General features: G+C 38.3%; 2 protein-coding genes across 3 annotated transcripts in view; both read left to right on the top strand.

Annotated features, from left to right (window-relative positions):
• The first annotated feature begins 6,887 nt into the window (after positions 1 to 6,887).
• Positions 6,888 to 10,517, top strand: rsph3 (radial spoke head 3). Of its 2 annotated transcripts, none has more exons than XM_015045420.1 (8): positions 6,888 to 7,115; positions 8,193 to 8,274; positions 8,412 to 8,553; positions 8,632 to 8,777; positions 8,891 to 9,094; positions 9,450 to 9,612; positions 9,756 to 9,842; positions 10,376 to 10,517. In XM_015045420.1, exons 1-8 carry the CDS (start codon positions 7,051 to 7,053, stop codon positions 10,453 to 10,455), a joined length of 969 nt encoding a protein of 322 aa, XP_014900906.1. In that variant the 5' UTR covers positions 6,888 to 7,050; the 3' UTR covers positions 10,456 to 10,517. The 2 variants fall into 2 exon arrangements, with proteins under 2 accessions (XP_014900906.1, XP_014900904.1); XM_015045418.1 differs by having other exon boundaries at positions 8,409 to 8,553.
• A 2,426-nt stretch (positions 10,518 to 12,943) lies between these two features.
• The window catches only part of ezrb (ezrin b), a 37,134-nt gene continuing 34,655 nt past the window's right edge, over positions 12,944 to 15,422 (top strand). The window contains exons 1-2 of the mRNA XM_015045417.1: positions 12,944 to 13,046; positions 15,034 to 15,165. Of these exons, the coding sequence (XP_014900903.1) occupies positions 15,154 to 15,165 (12 nt within the window). The 5' untranslated portion in view covers positions 12,944 to 13,046; positions 15,034 to 15,153. The remainder of the gene's footprint in view (positions 13,047 to 15,033; positions 15,166 to 15,422) is intronic.

Here is a 15,422-nt window from a genome sequence, read left to right as displayed (position 1 = left end):
GTAAGTCTTGGCTGTCTTTTTAAGAGCTCTTTTTGATTTAAATAAACGGAGGCCTCATTTGTCGCATCCTAAGCTCATTAGCAGCAGAATTAATGAAAAAAACAAGCGGCACAAATAACTTGCTGGGCTCCACTTCCTTTTACTTGATGTGTTGCATAATAACAGCAGCCAGCCTTATTGAGAGAACAGCATGTTCTGGCACACGCTGCCTGCTAAAACTGATAGAAACCAGACAGCATCACATGGACGGATTTGGTTTTTCTGCGAACTGCTGTTCCTCTTCTCTGTGACTTTGCGATGGGCTGATGCCACCGCGTCTTCCTTCCTTTCTAAAACATATTTAACACAGCTTCCTTCCTTAAGAAGTTGATTTAATTCATTGCATTGTTGCATCTGATTGAGAAAGAGGAGGCCTTTGCAAACTGTTTAAGCTGGATGTTAATATAGCAAACTTGTACATAAAATATTCGATAACAATTGAAAGAGGAAGGTCTTTCAACACATTACGCATCATAAAAGTCAAACATTGCAAAGTAAATTCACACCATCTTCATCTTAGACCTTCCTTTGTTTGAATTTGAGAAAACCAATGTAAACAGAAACAGAAACTGGATCTTGCTTTAAGAAATGATAAATGCTCCTGGAAAAAAGCACCATGAGTTGCAGCATTGACAACAGAAGTCATTACAAGTTTAAAACAATCCTCAGGTTTGGTCATAATATGAATCATACGTCTCTATTTAAACATGCACGCTTAAGTTACTAAAAAGCAAACATGAAAAAACTTAAGTCAACATGTTTGTGCATCTGCGATGAATCTTGCGCAAGATCTTCGCCACAAATAACTTGTGGTTAGATAATGGATTGTTTCCAAACTCTAAACACCGACAATAATGGGTCACATGATGCTAGAGATTCAGACAAAACGAACTCATGAAAGATTTCACATGAGAAAGCATCTATTGAGATTGGAGAAACTACTTCAGAAACTACTACTTGTGGGGGACCCATCGTCTTCAAGGAGGAAATGTGGCCGGAAGAAAATCCTGAATGACTGTGCTTTGTGATTCCTTAAATAACAGGGAAAAAAGGCTTCAATTTAAGCATAAAGATTGGACTCTGGAGCAATGGAAGAAGGTCATACGGTCTGATGAGTGCAGATTTACCCAAAGTTCCAGAGTGATGAGGGCACCAGGGTAAGAAGAGAGGTGGGTGAAGTGATTACCCATCATGCCTAGTGAGGGCTGATCTGGGGTTGCTGCAGTTGGTCAGGTCTCCGTTCAGTATGTGTTCCAGAATGAGGTCAGCTCACTATCAACATACAATGACCCTGATGACACAGGCACATCCCAAGATGACGATGCCAGAATTCATCAGGCTCAAATTATAAACGAGTTGTTCAGGGAGCATGAGACATAGTTTTCACACGTGGGTCGGTCACCACAGAGTCCAGACCTGAGCTCCATTGAGAATCTTTGGAGGATGCCGGAGAAGGCTTTGTGCAGCAGTCAGACTCTACTGTCGTCAATGCAAGAGAAATAAATCTTGTGACATTGCAGAAGATTTTCGAAACAACGCCACAGTGTATGTGTGCTGTAATCAAACTTAAATATTAGAGTGTGTGACCTTTTTTGGTGGGGGGGGGGGGTTGACTGTTATTTTGTGAATGTGACAGATTCGGTTTGTCCTCAGAAGCTGGGATTTCTGGCTTCCAAGTTGAGGAAGCCAGTATTTTTCCAAGTACTTCATGTGTGAGTAAATATCTTTACAGATTAAATAAAGACTGTGCTGTTTATAAATAGCTATCTGAACTTTTAAATATTAACATGGAGAGAAATATATTCTTATCAGCTTGTATTGCTAATAGTAGTTATCCTGGCAACTTAGCATGACATTGCAGTAAAACACATCTTGGACACGCTTTGCACAGCACCAAGGCTTTTCATAATGCCAGTTACATGACTTTAGATCTGATCCATCTAAGCTCTTATGGTGTCCTAACACCTTTGGGATCTTGGTTTGAGGTTATGATCACTAACTGCTTGTCTGAAAGGCTGTCAGATATCAAAGTTTTTTATTACACCCATCCTTCCCTTTTCTGTTCCCGCTAAGGAGGCTCAGTGGGGCGAGAGGCGGGTTGGACAAGTTGCCAGTCCAACAGGACAACACGGTTCAATGAACCATGCAAAACACAGTGAAAAAAAGAGAACGGAGCTCCATATTAAAAAAATTAATTATAATGAACACAAATTTACTTTAAGTTTGTTTACACTGACGACTAAATAAACTTAATAAATTAACCTGGATAAAGTTAATTTGATTACTTGTTGTGACCAATTAACACTTTTTTTTAAAAGTTGGAAATGCAGTCATTTTTTTTTTCAGTGCACTCATACCTAAGGACATGTTTGAGTGTTCACTTAACCCCCAACCGTAGTGTTTTTGGGCTGTGGGAGGAAGTCAGAGTACCCAGAACGGAACCCACACATGCACAATGAGAACATGCGAGCTTCACAAAGAAAGACCCTTAATGCCTAAACTTACACTGGGGTGATAATTTATTAAGCCAGGCGATTGGCTGATTTAAAAGCAATTGAACAGATGTGCCATGTGTGTATTTTTAAGATGCTGCTTTATCATATTTTTAGACATTTTTGATTATTTCTTTTTGTCTTTTGTTTATGAAAAACAGCTGAATCGACCTGACAATCGAACATCGACCCGTAGTTTTGTTCTGCGTTTTAATATTTTATCCTTTGCTCCTCTCAATGTGAGCCAGTGAGCACGTGTTTATTAACAGGCTACCTTTGATGTGGGAGCCATAATGACCGTGTCCAGCAGCTCTTGACAGCGAGCTTTGTCACGGCTCAGCTTACTGTGACCGCTTGTCGATAATGAAGGCAGGAGAAGTACACACTGTGACATGAGTGCTCGGGGTGATGAGCTGCTCAATAATCAGCGGTGTGAACATGTCCTGCAGAAAATATTGTAGCGACAATGCTCATGTGAAGTGTGGGTTCAGCAAAATAAATGGGGACACGGTGTTGACGAAGGTAATTGGGGCACAAGGACTTTGGCAGATTTCTTATGCCAAAGAATAGAAATGTTGTTAAGTCAATAGATCATATCATAAAAAAAGCAGCACATTATCTACAATTTTTACCCTTGGAAGTAATTATATTTTCTCCATGCAGCACCTCCCTTGCTTGGATTGAACGATCATTTCTGCTTGTTCTATCAAAGATATTTGCAAAGTGGCTTATTTGCAAAGACGTTGTATTCTTGCTCCTTCTTGGTGACATCAGCTAAGGTGAAGATTCAAAGAAAGTGTAAAGATCTGTAAGTTTCACATGGAGAAAAATAAAAACCCACAAGTAGAAGATTCAAGCAAGAAAAACAAAGTTACCATAATTTCCAGACAATTGAGTGCACTAAGTTTGAAAAGAAAAAAAAAACAAAACATGAAGGCCCAACTTGTCAATAAGTTGTTTAAGTTGCACCATGAGATATTTACACTGATATAACTTTTAATAAAATACGTACATTAAATATTTTTCCCAAACATTGCCTAGAACATAGCTGCTCCAAAATAGGGAAAAAACCATAAATAAATGCAGCGGCCTACCATGAAAAGTCATTGATTGCTTTCTTCATCTTCCTCCTGTGCAGTAAAACCACTAACGTGTTCTTCTGTGACAGATTTCGTTCAAACCCATCGGTAAAACCTTTGCATTAGCCGCATCACAGCGTTCAAAGCTTGTAAAGAACAGTAATGGAAATCACTGTAGCTTTTAATGAATTTAAGGACTTAATGCCTGACTGCTGATGTCTTCATTTCTGAACTGTGAGAAGCACACACGTCTGAACTTGTTAAATTTCAAAACATTTTTCACTCTGGGTGTTCAATCACCTGATTTCTCTCACCTGCATCTACTGTCATCCTCCCTTCATCCCTCAGTATTTAGGTTCAACATTTTAATTTGTTCTTTCACAGATTCCTTCAGTAACATGACCAGTAACTCCACCCTGTTACTCCACCCTGCTACTCCACCCCGTCCTGTTTCTCGTCTGTTTTCCGTTACACTTGTTCCGATTTCATTATTAAAATTACACATAATGAAACATAGCTTACAGTTAAACTTGGCACAAATGTAACAGTATTTCATAAATACTGTTTATGAAACATCATGGTGTTACACATAGTGGTGGATGTGGACGCAAGTCTATCTCCAAATGGCTAAAGAAAAAAAAATGAATAAAGTTTTTGGAGTGATCTAGTCTAGAGATCTGAAATTCCTCCACAGTGATGCAAAAGACTCATTGCTAGTCATCACAAATGTATTTTAAAAGCACTGCAGGTGTTTCATTTCCAGCTAACAGAGTAATAACTGATTAAGTAGCAAAGTTTAAACAGCGGAGCCTCTCTGTTTTCCTGCTTCTACAAAAGCTGTTGATGCACCTTTTACACAGTTTCAACAACCATTTTTTCCCCCCCACAGATTCTCTGTTTTGCACCCATGCGTAACACTTCACTTCTTCACTGTCCAAGATAAGACCCATTGTTCTAAAATGTTGAGGCCACAGTGATAACTCTCTTACTGACATCAGCCTGGAAACTTCCTGTCTGTGATCGGAGAGTTTAAACGTTTAAGTTGTGTGAGGAGAACTTCAGACTCAAAGCGTCCCCAAAAACAATGGGTGAGCGTGGGGAAGCTTGCCCTGCTGGTTACATAATGTTGTAGCTCTGGTTAATGAGAACAGGCTAATACAGCAAAGCCTGGCCGTTTGCTCATTTTAATAAAGCCTAATGATTTGGGACCACTGAGGCATGAACAACAATCCAACAAGCACACAAATCCCTCGAATGAGTGGATGCTCGTTATACAAAGAAGCATATGTTGCTGCAGCTATATTTAACTCTACATTGTGAATAAATGATGTTGTGGGGGCTACGTTACATAATAGCAGTATTAGAAAAATTATTTTTGACAGTTCTGTAGAGAAAAATCAAGACGTAGATTAAACAATCGATAGGTCCAGCTCTGACGTCACTCTCAACAAAGCCGTGACCTTTTCTCCTCCTGCAAACAGTTTAGGGTTGGTTGCTGTCCTACTTTTCTCTGACACTTTCAGACTTTTCTGTACGTACGGCTGAGAATGCTGCCTGTGGTTCGGCGCCACGTTCAGCTGTGTTTCAGGTTTTACTAAACACCTCATGCTGCCCACAGCTTGTTGTTGGCAGGGAGCAAAACAAATCTGTTTTCAAGTGTGCAGTCACGCTTTGCCTGTGCACCACACATGCACACTGAGCAGTCAATGTTGCACGTACTGCCTGTTCCCAAAGCCCTCTGTACGTAGATATTCGGTTTTATCACAATGTAACCATTAAGATAATGTGAGCCAGACTGAATCAGAGCTTTTGAAGTAACACTTTTAATGTTTATAGTTTAGGGAAAGTGTAGGTGTGCAACAATAGGAGGATGACTTTTCACCTTTTGGCTTTTTACGCAGGATGTGGTGTTTGCTTCAAAAGGTTATACTCAGAACTTTTTTTTTTTTTTTTTCCTGAACTACCTGTGTCTATTAGCATTGAGTCAGGGGGAAGAGAGCTATCAGGCACTTTTTAATGAGGAGACTATTTATTTTAGCAACTGTTCTGAGCTTCTTGTTCTTGTCCAAGTTTAAATTTATTCAATCAATCAATCAAATTTTATTTGTATAGCACATTTCAACAGCAAGGCATTTGAAGGTGCTTTACATAATTAAAGAAGAAATAAAACAGTATGTGACATTAATAAATAGATGAAAAGTAAAGATAAAAACATTAAAAACAAACAAAAAAAAGATAAAAACATATTTTTATTACGGAATTTAAGCGCCTGTCATCCGCCGACCGTTTAACACGGGTATCATCCAGGCCCCGTCGCCTGACAGGATGGAATTTAAAGATTTTTAGTCAAAACGCCATTTGACAAGGATTCTCACACCTCATAGTTTTAGTTAAAACGCCATTTAAAAGAAATTGAAGGCATTTCAAGATGCTTTACATAATTAAAGAAGAAATAAAAACAGTATGTGACATTAATAAATAGATGAAAAGTAAAGATAAACACATTAAAAACATCGAAGACATCAAAACCCACACTCTAACCCTAATTTAGCCATAAGCAACTCTAAACAGGTGGGTTTTAAGTTGAGGTTTAAAGGCACCCAGTGTTTCAGCTGTTTTACAGTTTTCTGAAATTCTTAAAAAACAAGCAAATGAGTGTCAGGGACGTCTGGGTGTTGACCTGAACCACAAGAAGTTGAGATCATTTATTGTTTGCAACAAGGCAAAAATAGTCTGCAAATAGCAATATAACCTGCTATGAAATTCCAAGTACTGATGATAGAAAGAAAAATGTAACGCAAAGAAACATGTTAATTTGACTTTGCTTCAAATTAACATGTTTATGTTAACACGTATGACAACACGGCCAGCCGTATGTGTTAATAAATAATTTGTTTCTGTGTTTTATATTAGGCACGATTCTTTTACTTATACTTTTTCTGTGGACGCTCTACCAGATTTGTCTTTTCTGAACTTTTGATAATTGGGTACAAGCTGAAAAGATCTATTTTATTTTCCAATCCTATTTCTGTCATTTGAAAACTATTACTTCCTTAAAAGTTTGATGTTTCATTTTTAGTTGGGCGTTTTTAAAACATGAGGCAATTAAATTAACTTCATCTGCACATAAATAGTGTTCCTAGTTATCAGCAAAAAGGTACGCTAAAAAAAAAAATAAATAAAAATAGGGTGGGCCAGTTAAGCGTTATAATTAGAGTCAACACGTAAAAATGTTGGTCTTGAATGGAAGTGACGTAACGTCCGCTTTGTTTTCTTCCTGGATACGGTTGCTACAACCGTTGCGCACTTGTTAGCTTCCAAACAGACGACTTTACTCACCAAGTGTCAGCGCCAATTTGAACCGAATCTCGGTAAATAAAGTTTGGAGCGGTTTCCGATCCATTGCTTTCCATCTTTACTGCCCCACAGAACCAAACGGGATGTTCACCTACTCAAGTCACCCCAAACCTGTGGAGATCCGCAGATACAGAGATCTGCCCGACCCGTACGTTTCTTTTTAAACTGTTTAGCTAAAATGATAAAGCTGCAAGTTTGTTTGTTACTGTTATTACATTGTAGTTGTAAGAGCTTACAGGTCCAGATTAGCGGTGTAATTTTGCATAGTGGTTCCCAAGCGTGGGGGCGGGTCCTCACTGTGGGCTATAGTATAAAATACAGGGTCTTGAAATTATTTTTAGGATTTAAAATACATAAAAAAAAAAAAAAAAAAAAAATCTGACTGCTGCATGCATGTGTCTGTAATTTAAAGATGAGTCAAAATAGATTAAGAAAAATAAAGTTAAGTCTATTTATGTTATCAAGTTATTGTCTATGTCTGCCATTGTTTAATGTTTTTATGTTTTAAGTAAAGGATTTTTAAGTAAAAAAGTCCTTCACTTTCACTGTAGGACAACAACTAAAACGTATGAAACCCACTGATTTTACAGTTGTCAGACAAGTCAGTACAAGTATCAGTCAAATTTGGGTTTATTTTTTCTTTTTAATTACTTGACATTTAAATAGGAGATTACCTCTTTAACCTGCATATTTTAACTGTAATTTCACGGTCTGATAATGAAATTCCCATTTCTAAATGAAAATGCTTTAATTTAAAGCCTTTCTTTTGTTTTGCGAGCTATTCAAAAGTAGACTTGCTGTGTACTTTAAATCATACTCCTGCTACGTAAGCCAGGTAAACTGATGACCAGACATTCTTTGTCTGGGTTTTATGCTAGAGAGTAATATTCAGGGCCCCCTGTTTAATGAAACTTCTTGATTATATAGGTCAGATCTTAATCAAACCTGGGTGTGACTTAAAAAAAAAAATCTCAGCTTTTGTGAACTCACCAAAGAAAAACAACATCTAAATTCTCCAAAGAGCAAAGGTACGAAAAACATGAAATTGGTATTCACTGCACTTTGGTAATATTTTTCACAGTCAACGAACAAGATGTCTGAATAAGCATTCCAAGCGCTCCTTCTGTATTTAAATATAACCATTACAGGGATCAGTTTTTCTCTCTGAACGACCAGGATGATAACTGCTGAAGATTTTATTGCACCTCTTTTGTCGCCAAAATAGGAACCAGCTGCAGTATGGAAACATTATGTATGATCGTCGTGTCGTCAGAGGAAATCTCCACGACCAGCAGGTCACTTCAAAAGTATGGATGAAACATCTGTGTTATCCTCTTTTTCTACATTTTTGTTATTATTATTATTATTTTTAACTTAATCTCCTTTTGGGATAAATAAAGTAGTCTTGAATTTTGTGTGGTCTTGTATCCCCCAATTTCAACAGAATAATAATTCAGACCCTGGTATGCAGCAAAGACAGCAGGCGTACAGAAGGAGAGCTATTGCTCGAAAACAGTCCAAAGAACAGTTAAAAACCAAGACTCCTGAAGCTATACAGGGCAGACAACATGTTGTTGTACAAACAGGTGAAACACTTTGTCTAAAATTGTTTTCCCATGTGCAATTGAAACCTGCAAACAAACTACCGTCTCTGTTATTTCCAGACTCTTTCCTCGAGGAGCTGAGCAATATCATTCAAGTTAGTGAGATTGATTGTCAGACCGATGAGTTCCTGGATAAACCATCAACGCCGCTCTTTGTTCCTGCCAAATCCGGGGTAGATGTTGAAACGCAGATAGAGGAGGGGGATGTGAGTATTTTAAGCAGAAATCCACTAAAGATAACGTCTACATATTGAGAGACAGACAGTGACTACAGGGTGAAGCAAACTATGCATCATATAGATATATGTATCCTCTGCAGCTGTTTGACTTTGACCTGGAGGTGCAGCCTGTGTTGGAGGTTCTGGTTGGAAAGACGATTGAACAGTCCCTGCTGGAAGTGATGGAGGAGGAGGAGCTGGCCTGCCTGCGGACCCAGCAGAGGGTCTTCCAAGAGCTCCGAAACAACGAGCTGGCAGAGGTGCAGCGTCTGGAGGAGCAGGAGAGACGCTACCGAGAGGAGAAAGTACGAGGACAAGCAACTACGATTATTAAGCATTCAACACTCTTATCTTCATTTAATGCTGTATTTATTCTCTTAAAGTAGCATGGGCAATAGTTTGTACTTCTTATGCAAGCACTAGCTGTAATTTCATAAGAGCTATGTTTATGTTTTATGGTGTGAGCTGTGGTTTTGGTTTGATGGGCTTGCTGTTGTCAAGGACACTCATCAAATCTAATCTGATTGACGCTTTTCTTAGAAATCTCTTTTATACATACATGTGTGTGTGTATTTTTTTGCCTGAATTGGTACTATCATACCTAGAAGAAATATATATATATATATATATATAAAAAACACATTTTCCTTTTGATTCCAGGAGCGCAGAGTTGCCCAGCAGAAGGAAGTGCTAAAGAAGGAGCAGGAAACTGCAGAGAAGATCGCCGCCCGGGTGTTCAGCCAGCAGTACTTGGCTGGACTCCTCCCTGCAGTCTTCTCCTCTCTCAGAAGGCACGGCTACTTCTATGACCCTGTGGAGAAAGGTGAGCCTCTTCAGCTTTCATTGTTCTACCACAAGAGGGCGTTGGTGCTCTACTCTGAGTGCCTGTGTGGAGGCTTTCCCATTGCCTGTTTTTTTTTTTTTTTTTTTTAATACATATATATATTTCTGGTGTTCTTTTTGCAGATATTTCAGTGAATTTCCTCCCATGGCTCATTGCTGAGGTCAACAAACAATTAGACAAGAGATATACAGCAAGAGAAGTGCTGGACAGTAAGATACTCCGATTCTTTTTGTTGTTTTCAACCTTTTAATTTATCACAGCTTCATCAGTTGCTTCATATGGGTTATTCTTAAAAAGAAGCATGGCAAATTATTTACACTTTGAAATGTTCAGTCCACTCTATTATTTAGCATCCGTTGTCATGTATTGTGATGAAGTCTTCAGAGCTTTTCAGGAACATCTTGGGCAAGATTTGAAAACTTCCATGTGTTCTTATGTTTTTATTTTATTTTATTTTATTTTAAAATCAAGTAGCTTGCCCTGCTCTAGCGTTCAGGGGATTACGAATACTTTTGCAAAGAAATGCAGCCACAGTTACTTGAACAGCGTACAAATGGAAATAATTTTACTAGTCCCATCTATGTGCCACCAAAATATTTAAAAGCTTGCATAAAGTTATAACGCTATCATCTGGTGCCATCTACTGGTAGTTACTAAACATTGCACAAGTCCTGGAAGAGTAGCAAGAGCGTCACTGAGCAAAATGCGTTTTAAAGATGTTCATCTTGTGTGTCTGTTTCAGACATCATCTATGAAGTCACTCTGAAAAGACTGGAGGATTTTAAGCATCTCAAGTTCGGTCAGGACTGCTCTGACTCATGAAAAGATCAGCTGATCAGCAAATGTTCCACCAGAAATAAAAGTCTTAAAAAAAAGTGTGTTTATCTTTCACGATTCAGTTGTCATTTGAAAAAACAAATGTGCTTTACACTGTTTTGTGATCTGAAGGATACCCTCTGGCTTGTATTTAACAAACCACTTTAGCTTTCATATTAAGAAATATATTTTGTTGATCCAGGATCTTGACAAAATGACTTATGTGTATATTAATAAACCTATAAAGCTTTACATAAATTTATCCAACTATCCAATCAGAAGGCTGAGTCTGCTTTCTGTTAATGGTCACTTTTATAAAAAAATATTTTAGCAAGAGATGCCATGTCAAAGTCCTTTTCTCAATATGTGAAAGTGATGAATGTTTCTGTCAGGTGTTCAATTTCGTTATGTGGTACAGCTCTTACATCATCATTTGATAACATTGTTTAAAATGTAAACAATCATTTCAGATAAAAAATACTCTCTGGGTGAAACTGCCTCCCATTCAATATTTCCACACATTATTTATTCATGTATTGGTTTACGGAGTCATGGATGGCATCACTTTAGGATAAGTGTGTTTGGCTAAAATAAGATAAAATGGTCTGTTAAGAATACTGTCAGAGTGGGGACAGTGTGTTAAAAGGGCGTGAAAGGTCAAATCTGTGTGTTTACGTCAAGCCCTGTTAGAAACAGAAATCTATGAAAATCATTTAAGATTTTTTTTTAAACTGTACTCGTAAATAAACTATACACATCGCTAGAAATGTGAAGTTTTGAGCTCTGCCTTAATGGCCCAAGGAACCATAAACAGCTGATCTCACTGATGTCCAGACCCGCCTCTCCTCTCAGCCAAAGCAAAGCAAACAAAAATGACATATTCTCTCAGGTTTTATGAGCTGAGACACTCAACTGGTGGCAGTCAATGAGCTTCAAACGGTCCAAAGGGATCATTCAAAGTGCCTTTCCTTTGAATTAATCAATTTGCATCAGCATCTGTTCATTCAGATGTGCCTCAAGGCAAATAAAACAATGTTTAGCATTTTTGTCAAACTGTTCACGAAGCTCTTATAATAATAGAATACAAAGAACAAGTCAAGCCTCCACATCCTTTCTTTTTTTAATCATTCGTGACCAATCTGGGAATTTCCTTTAGCCTTTGAATTCCTTTCATATCATTAAGCTTGATGTTGCGCCAAATTACGTTTGGGACCAGTTTTATATTTAGTTCTTCAGATCCTGGAGATAAATGTAACACATTGTCTCTCGATGAGGTATAGCCGCTTTTCACTCGGTGAAAGGAGTGGTGGCGAGCAGGACTACCGCATCCCTTTGTGGTTTCGTGTGATGTAGAGAAGTAGGTGAAACCTCGGATATATACGGCTCTATTTTAATCCCTGCGGCGCCATTGGTCGGCTCACCTTTGACGCCTCCCACCTCTGCTCGCCGCAGCTCCTTGGATGAGTTCCGCCCGCTGGGTGCGGTGGATCACTTCCTGTCTGTGAAAGTTTCTGCTGTGATGTAACCAGCGGCAGGTGACCTCTCATTCACAGTCTCCAATCAGCTGATGGATGCGCTTCAATTGTTTTCCTTCAGTCAGGTCGAATTAACAGTTAGTGCTGCACGCATGACTGATCTCTCTCACTGGATTTACGCAGCTCATTTAATCATTATTTAAACCAGTTGTTTATAGATTCAGCTTTAAACACATTTTATATTGAATGAGGGTCCCGTAATTGTGCACAAATATCTTTATAAATTTAAAAAGTACATTCATTTCAGTAGTTTTACTTTAAAACGTAAATCTCATAACTATAATCAGTGCACCCAGAAGTTTATATTTCAATCATTTTTTATCTGTTAATTTTGATAATGCTTCAAAGATCAGTAATTCAGGTCATTGGAATATTAACAGAAGCAGAAATGTTATGTTATGGCCCACAGAATCCGGGGTGACTTGATAATTATTGCTAAAACAACTGGCTGTTCACACAACTGTATTAATTGAAAATTGGGTGGAAGGAAAAAATGCACAATCAATCATAATATTTTTGATTAAAATAATAACAAATATTTTCAAAACTGAAATGTCAGCCCATGAAAATGCAATTAAATATTTAGTTATAGCACCTTCGGTGAGTTATTGCATGTGCTATGGCATTTGCTGTAACAGTAGCCTTCAGGTTTGTTTACTTTTTGGGGTCTTTCCATGTGACAAAACTCCATCGATTGGCTTTTCATTAGCTGTAAGATACAATCATGAAATGTTATAAGAAGTAAACGCTTTAAATATATCAGTTTGTGTGTAATACATCTGTACATGAGTTTCACTTATTTATTAAATTACAGGAATAAATCAGTATTTCTTTGACATTCCAGTTTGTTGAGATGCACCTGAAGACAGCAATAAAGGCTTTAAGCCCAGGTGAAAATGTGAACCTGTGGAGTCCCGCATCCTGCAGCCGCTCTCCACTCTGTGTGGGATGGAGGAGCGCCATATTGCGTCTGTCTGCACTCACTGAGTTTGGAGGAAAATCTGTGGCTGCCCGCTCTGGACAAACACAAACTCATCTCCCAAAACCCAACACCAAGCTCCGGTAAGACTTCCACCTCAGCAGCTATTGGTTTGAGTTAACGGTGCATCTTTAAACCCCCGCAAATACTTGTTTTTTCCGCACTTTTTTTTTTAATCCTGCCGCGCACTTCCCTGCTGCGCCGCACAAAGGAGGAAAATCTCCCAACAGGTGTCTGTGGGATTAGAATGTGACAGCGTTGCTTCCACTCAAAGCCAAATTTCAATATTAGCACCCAAATTGAAGATGCTGAAATCTTTGCAGTTTTTGTGCTCAATTTTATAAGTAAAAATATGTGCTAAAAAAAAACAACAACAGAAGAATGAAACAGTTCTGAGCTTAGTTTCCCTCTCGCTGTATGTGGGTGTGCACATTACCAAACAAAAACTCAGAAACATTTCCAGGTCCATAAATCTTCACTTTGTTACATTTGAACACTCTGTAAACAGGTAGCACCGCTTGTGTTTTCACTGTAAGACGCAGTTTTGCGTGTTTGCGATCGACTTTGTGAGGCGACACAAACAAATAGTTGGATAAGAAAATAAATTGAGGTGTGCGCCTGTTGGCGAAATCTGCAGGCGTCATCGCTGAATGTTAAAATAGAGAGGGGTGGAGAGAATAAACATTTATTATAGAAAGTGGGTGAGGCACATTGCATAGAAAATTTAACGTCCATGTGCCTTTGTGTTAATTTGGTCAAGCTAACGCAAGGCTGCACGACTTCCGGTTTGTAATTTTAAAATAAAATCCGGAAAATCTTTTTGTTGAAAAATGATCCCAGCATATTTGTGATGCAAATTTTTAACAGACTATAATAAATGAAATAAAATAAATTTCAAAGGATCAGGTTTAGTTTTAGAAGACCCCAATTTTTCAAATTTTGCTATTAAAATGTGTAGTTTAATGTCTCTTTACACATTGAAATTAAAGCATACAGTACAAAGAAGCAATTGGACTTATGTTGTGGGTCATTATCTTGCTTACATATAATGTCCTGACTATCTAAATGCATACCAGAAGGGATGCATTGAGCTGTTGAATGCTGTGGTTGCCATTTTGGTTCAGGGTGCCTCTTATGGATCCGGCAAAACAGGCCCAGATCGTCACATTTCCTCCTCCGTGTTTGACAGTTTATGCCACACATATGGAATCACCTTTTCTCCTACTTGACAGCGTACAAAGATCTTGAACCAAAGATTTTACATTTTGACTCATCAGTCCATAATGTCTTCTTCCAGTCTAAAGTATTCCAGTTGTGGACTTGTCTTTACAAGTCTTCACAAGTCCACAATTTAAAATCGAGTTGAAATTGAGTTTTGCTTACATTGGCCAGCTGTTGTCCTGTGAGCCGCATATCAAGCAAGCTGTTAACTCTCAGAAACTTGCCATCTGGACTCAGGTGTGACTTTGGATCAGCCAGATCTCTTCCCGTCAGAGTTTGCCCCAGTTTCTGAGAGCCTTGTGATGGTGAAGTTGAATGACACCTTGACTTTCTTTATAATTTCTCTGTAAGGAATGACCTAAATTTCTCTCTTTCATTGTCAATTACCTTTTTCTTGACACTTTCTGCTGTACAAGACTGTTCAATATGCTCATGAGCACCAATAAAAAGGAGTGTGTTCCAACACTGCTTTTATTGGTGGCACCAGATTTCAATGTTTGGTAAACCTCTATTGCAGCAAGAAAGCTTTAAACTCTTAATCCAGTTTGTGTTTCTTGAAAAATGCCATTTTCTATAATTCTGGTAACCTTAACTATTTAAAGCTATTTATTGGACTTGAACGTCTTGAATTGGAATAAAAAAACTGGAAGAAATTGGGTGTTCTAAAACTTTTGACCGAAAGTGTCGACTTTTATTTTGAAGTATTCCGGCGTAGCGCGTGCTACGTTTGCGGACTTTGATGATTCATCTTCATGATGACTGTCGCCCGCAGGAGTGTCGATCCGAGCAGCTGAGTTTAAGTAACGCACAAGTGGTTGAAACTCGTTTCTCTTCTTTTGTCTCTCTCAGGAGGACGCTCTGAGATCCGGAGCCGCACGGAGGACACGTCTTTATTTTATTTATTATTTATTTCTGGTTCTCATATTTAGCAGTTCTTTTCTTAGCAGCTCGGGGAAAAAGGACGGCAAAATGCCCAGAGCGGTAGGTGACCCTTTGCTTCATTGATATTTTGACTCGGTGCCTGTTGAATCACTTCTGTTGTTGGAAACCTGTGGTAGCGCTTACACTAATAAATACTTTAATTTTACTAAAATATTCCACTAAAAATATTTAAATAACACAAGCCATTCCAGACATAGTGTGGGAGTTTATTGAAAGATGATCAAAAATCTTACTTCACTAAATAGATGGCGCACAACAGTATAAAATGGATTTGAAACAAAAAAGATATATATATA

This window comes from Poecilia latipinna, unplaced genomic scaffold (genome assembly GCF_001443285.1).
Source record: "Poecilia latipinna isolate Pla-1442-1.1 unplaced genomic scaffold, P_latipinna-1.0 Scaffold725, whole genome shotgun sequence".
NCBI lineage: Eukaryota > Metazoa > Chordata > Actinopteri > Cyprinodontiformes > Poeciliidae > Poecilia > Poecilia latipinna.
The sequence above is the reverse complement of the archived record's forward strand: the minus strand, read 5'-3'. Positions and strand labels throughout refer to the sequence as shown.